Source organism: Nyctereutes procyonoides, unplaced genomic scaffold, assembly GCF_905146905.1.
Source record: "Nyctereutes procyonoides isolate TBG_1078 unplaced genomic scaffold, NYPRO_anot_genome, whole genome shotgun sequence".
NCBI classification, from domain to species: Eukaryota; Metazoa; Chordata; class Mammalia; order Carnivora; family Canidae; genus Nyctereutes; species Nyctereutes procyonoides.
Window position 1 is genome coordinate 363,085 of NW_026575162.1, and position 6,134 is coordinate 369,218.

The 6,134-nt window shown below is 37.6% G+C and overlaps 1 protein-coding gene across 1 annotated transcript in view; it reads left to right on the forward strand.

Moving 5' to 3' along the window:
* NXPH1 (neurexophilin 1) overlaps window positions 1–5,047 on the forward strand; it is a 291,391-nt gene extending 286,344 nt beyond the window's left edge. The window contains exon 3 of the mRNA XM_055314891.1: window positions 3,145–5,047. Within this exon, the coding sequence (XP_055170866.1) occupies window positions 3,145–3,906 (762 nt within the window). The 3' untranslated portion in view covers window positions 3,907–5,047. The remainder of the gene's footprint in view (window positions 1–3,144) is intronic.
* Window positions 5,048–6,134: the final 1,087 nt, after the last annotated feature.

Genomic DNA, 6,134 nt, shown 5'->3' on the forward strand with positions numbered 1-6,134 from the left:
AAGGATAACATTTATAGAATCAGGCAAATAGAGATTTGATTTCAATTAGATTGAAATCAATTAATAAGATTTCATCGAGACAAAGTAAGACAGACAAATACACATAAAATAAACTCCTAAGTTAAAGGTCTGTACTACTCTTATAAGTTAATGTTTGTTTTAAATTTTATACTACAGCTGTGTTATAGAAAAAGTTATTTTGAAATGCACTTCTTTCAGTGAATTGGGAGGAGAACTGTAGTTGGTTTTTGTTTGGTAAATTACAATGATATAATATTAACTATGGAACTACTAGAGATTATACTTTTCATATTAGAGTAAAAATTGTCCCATAGAGGATTGACTTTATTATCAGGTAGAGAGGATAGGTAAGAAATTTCATGCTTTTTTCTTAAGAAAACTCATACATTTCTAATGCATCATCCCCCTCCCCAAAGGATATTTCCTTCTCAATTTCATCCCTTTAAGACTTAATATTTAGTCCTTGTTAAAAAACAAATTGAATTTTGGTAAGGCAGCCGTTTTGCTATTACTACTCATCTACTGCTTAAATGTGATCCATTTCTGGAATATTTTGGCATGAAGGGAATTTGCAAAGAGGAAACAGTTTGGGTTCAAGGGGGAAAGAGGAGAGTAACCAATTCAAGGGCTGAGGAGAACTGAAAGGGAAGTACCTAGCATAAAAGAAAGTTGGCAGCAAACATAATCTTCTTTCAATTTCCTATCCTATATTTGCCTCAAGTTTGGTCATTTTGGTTGGGTGATATATTTAAGAGTTTAGAGACTGTGTACATGTGGGCAATCTGCACTTCCCTTAGATATGAGCATCCCAACCCCACTAAAATTTGTGCATTATTTCCGCACCTCATCCCACCTCTAGGGTCTGATTCTCCATTGGTCAGTGTTTGTCTCCCCACTAGCAACTTCTGTGCACAATGGCCTTTTGGGTCTTCCTATAAAGGAGTCACAATTGCCTTGAGGATCACAGTGGTTGCAATTGGACCCAGGCTAGCAGCTTGAAATAGTGACAGAGCTTTTGTGTTAGCCTACCCAGCATCATAGTCTTGTTTTTTCGTGGTGCAGTCATGGGATATATAAATCCATTTTCTCTCAGATGAAATGTGTTCATGTGGGACTAAACTTTCAGAGTTTCTTAAATTCAGCATTACCGGGAAGAGACTAGCTTTAGCTGTTAGTTTTCCCCAGGTAGGAATGGATTCATACCACTAACGTTGTCTCAATTTGACCTGGGTAGAGATAAAGACTGCTTGTCAACTGGCAATGGAAAGCTCATTGATTCTGAGGAATCTATGAAAAGGCAAGATTACTAGATTTAAGTGACTTTGTTCTAGTTTGTTCTAGTTATATTATCAAAGCCTCTTGCATGTATGTCCCTGGGGAAACCCATCCCATGCAGGTTCTGAGTACTTGGCTATGTAATCAAGAGCAAAGCTACCCTTAAAGCAGACCTCCACATGTACTATTTGGTGACCTTTTTTTCTCTAGTTGTCTTCACACAGCAGCTTGGGATTTATCAAAATAGCTAAATTTAATCGAACCATTTCTATGTGTCAGCCACCATATATGGGAGGGAGGTACCATTGCTACTCTCACTTTGCAGATGCAGGAAACTGAGGTAGAGGGATGTTAAATGACTTGACCAAGGGCATATAGCTTGGCAGTGGCAGAGCTTAGCATAGATTTCTGGTATTCTAGCTCTAAAGTTGATGCCCTTCCTCCCTAGGGATTGGGATAGAGTCCTTTTAGTGCAAGTGACTGAATAAAAGGCTATCCTCAAGCCACGGTCGTAACTTAGCAAGAAGCCTTCATGCCTAAGTCTATAGAGAGATCTTTAGAATGCAGTTCTAATTCCTAGTAGATCTGAATTAAAAAGCTTTCCAGCAATGGCCTCTTACTTTGGGAGCTTGGAAGGGAACTAGAGGGCCCAAATGAGGCTGCTGAGTGGTAATCAGGCTCATGTCTGAAACAGGACTGGAGATGGAGGTATATTGTGAAACTTGGCTTTTTAATGGGCAGTGAGGGACTCTCTTTAGCAGACTTACCATATAGGCAGTCCACATATTAAAGGGTTTATTTGTATTGGCTATTTAGATTCCTGGGGGTTCTTGGCTGTCTTCCCTACTGTCCTTGAGCTTTCATTGTTAGGATCAGAGGTCACTGCTTTAACTTTAGTCTAATAAGTACATTGTAGATACTCATTTATTTCTTTTATTTCTTCTATACTAAACATAGATATCGGGGCTGTGATAAGGACAATTCTTGTATAACTTGGCCAGTACAGATTTGGTCAAACACCAGTCATATTTAGGGTTTTCCTCTGAACCCCTGGTCTAGTTGGGGGTCTAAATCTTCCAAAGAGACAAGACCAGGGTCCTGGGAGGACGGTTTCTGAATTTGACTCACAATCCAATCTAAAATGACCTCTCTGTTGTTGTTTGCTTCTCTAGATTGACAATTATCTCTAAGACATTGTGTATTAGATGTTTTCATTTAGATCTCTTTTCCTAGTACACATTTTAAGCCCTCTAAGGTAAAAAAAGTGATATCTTATACAGTATGTTCCATGCTAATAATTGGTAATAATAAACATGTTTTGTTTCGACCGGTTAAAATGTACTAGAATCTCTTTGCAAAAGTGACTTTTCTAATATGACTGTGGCAAGAATTACTGAAAGTCTTTATGATGTTGGTTGAGGTAGTTTTGAGAATCATACAGTCTTAAAGTCTATAGTAATTTTGAGGTAGACAAATAACAATTTGTAAACTTTTTATTTTAAAAGTGTTGGATTTTAGTGCACAGAAATAAACTTTGGTTTGATTTGTGTTTGAATTCATTTTGCTATACTCATATTAGGTAGTCTTTTCCTTGTCAAAGTCAATGTTTTTATCTAGTTTTTCAATCATGTTCGGGGACTTTTATGCCCCTACGCCTCCTCTCTCCCATCTTACATGAAAACAGAAGTGGCATTTTATCATGTCTTAATAAATATTGGCCAGATGCTGAAGGTAATTTAAGTGAAGTGTCCTCATTTCATCCCAAGCCTCTGAGAAAGGGTGCAGATCTGTGGGTTGGATGTTCTCAGATACAGGGATGTAAACACCATATTTCTGTTCCATTTTCAGGTCACATGTGCCAATTTAACAAATGGTGGAAAGTCAGAACTTCTAAAATCAGGAAGCAGCAAATCCACACTAAAGCACATATGGACAGAAAGCAGCAAAGACTTGTCTATCAGCCGACTCCTGTCACAGACTTTTCGTGGCAAAGAAAATGATACAGATTTAGACCTGCGCTATGATACCCCAGAACCTTATTCTGAGCAAGACCTCTGGGACTGGCTGAGGAACTCCACAGACCTTCAAGAGCCTCGGCCCAGGGCCAAGCGAAGGCCCATTGTTAAGACGGGCAAGTTTAAGAAAATGTTTGGATGGGGTGATTTTCATTCCAACATCAAAACAGTGAAGCTAAACCTGTTGATAACTGGGAAAATTGTAGATCACGGCAATGGGACATTCAGTGTTTATTTCAGGCATAATTCCACTGGTCAAGGGAATGTATCTGTCAGCTTGGTGCCCCCTACAAAAATAGTGGAATTTGACTTGGCACAACAAACCGTGATTGATGCCAAAGATTCCAAGTCCTTTAACTGTCGCATTGAATATGAAAAGGTTGACAAGGCTACCAAGAACACACTCTGCAACTATGATCCTTCAAAAACCTGTTACCAGGAGCAGACCCAAAGTCATGTATCCTGGCTCTGCTCCAAGCCCTTTAAGGTGATCTGTATTTACATTTCCTTTTATAGTACAGATTATAAACTAGTACAGAAAGTGTGCCCCGACTACAACTACCACAGTGACACACCTTACTTCCCTTCCGGATGAGGATGAACGTGAGTGAGACTGAAGCCTAAGGAACTAAAGGTCATATGACAGGGCTGTTACCTCACAGAAGAAGGTCACATCTGTTGCCTGGAATGTGTCTACACTGCTGCTCTCGTCAACTGGCTGCAAATACGCTAGTGGAAAACAATCTGATGTAATTTCTGCCCAGTCAGCTTCATCTCTCAGTATAGTTGCAAATCACCACAGATTTTAAATGCACACTTGAAGACATGCTCTCACTCATAGGTGTACACAAACACCCATTCATATACATTTCAGCTTGCATCTGTCATGATTCCTGTCAAGAGGGCTTTCATTGTCTGACTCGTAATGGTTTAGGACAAACTGTCATCAAGCAAAAGGATTAACTAGACAGTGAATGGTTTCTAACACTTGCTGTTATGGAAATCTCTTTTAAAGTCTTGAGTACATGCTAATCAATAATCCCCACTCATGCATTCCTACTGCTTGGAGTAGCTGTACTGGTAAATACTACTGTAGGAGTATATGCTTGTTAAAATGGAAAAAAATGTGTCTTTAGAGCTCAGTATTCTTTATTTTATGAACACAACAAAGTGTAGTAACTTTTTTCCAGCATACAGTAGGCACATTCAAGGTAATATAAGATGGCTCTTTTTTCTCTGGAGGGAGCCTGTTTTCAGTAAAGATGAGCAAACATTTGGAATTTACATGTGGGCAGACATTGGATTACAGCTTTCATCACCAGTCATTGGACTTCCGCAAAGTTGAGACCAGCTAAGGCTGCTTAAAACAAGTTCTGATCATTATATAAGAAGGGAAATGCCTGACAGACACCATGTAAGTTATAAGTGTCTGTCTTATCTTTACTACACATATTGTAACAAATTCAATATCCTAGTCTTCATTTGTATGAATGGTTTGTATTGTACATAGTTTAACCAAGTGTTATTTGAGCTGCTTATTAATATTAACTTGTACTTGTCTCTGCTTGTTATTGGTTAAAAAAGAAAAAAAAAGGATATGAGGAATCCATTTTATCAATGTAGCTGTGACCTCCATTAAAAAGACAAACTTAATGTACAAAGCATTTATTCAGCTCAAGTATTGTTGAAAGCTATACATATACAACATTACAGTCTGTCTGTATTTAGATATTTTATTTCTGGACAAATGAAATGTACATAAAAATAAAATGCTTAAAGTTGAGTTTCAATATGTGCTTGTGTAAGATGGTGATTTAAGTGGTTCTGACAAGAAGAATGTGCTGGAATACAGTAATGGTTTTGCATCTCATGTCTCTAAATTTGTAGAGAACTATCTAAATTGCTATTAGTTGCTCAGTCAAAACAATTTAGGAGTTTCAATCTCAAGCCTGGGAAGCAGTTGTGGCATACAGCGTCGCACACAGTTTTGGTTTACTGTCATGCTGGTGATTCAAGAACACCAAAAATCAATGAGCATAAGAGATGAATGAGGTCTCCTAAATATTATAACTATTTTTTCCTGTGTAGAGTCTTTATTTAGCAGGAGATTGAGAAGAAGGTAATTTTTTTGTGGCTGTCTTTCTCTGATTCTACTGTAATCACTCAACTGAGAAAATTACAGTAGCAGGAGAGGGTTTTGGTTCTGATTTACTTATACCAAATGGGATCAGCTTATCTATATAGCATTGTTTATGGGCAGTAAGCTTTCTTTTAAAAAATAATTACTGTATATAATCCCAGCAAAATAAACATAAGAAATATGTAAGGAAACCCATTTTTAAAGTCATGAATGGGGGATTGAGATATGAAGCGTCTCAAAGGTTAACCAAAGAAGCCAAATTAAAACGCTAACTCATTCTCATCTTTCCTTCATGCCACATAGGAATAAGTATGTTTTCATATAGAAAATAATCGAAGTACTACAGGAAACACAAGACCGCAGAGTTCTAAAGTGAGAATTCAGCAACTGATTTGACTAAAGGGAGACTTCAAATCAAAGACACAGCAGTCTATTAAATGTCCATCTCTCAAAATTCTCCAATATATCTAGACAACCATTTCTCTCAATGTATTAATTAATTTGCCGTGGAATTTAGAAGCTAATGTTGGAATAGACTCTCTCTGGCACAACAGGCAATACATGCTTCATGAGTTCCAGCTGTGGGACATATTTGCTACAGATAAATCTTGTTATTCTGGGATTTATTTATCAAAATGATCACTTAGGAGTTACTTGTGTTTAGCAAAAGGGAGAATAAATGA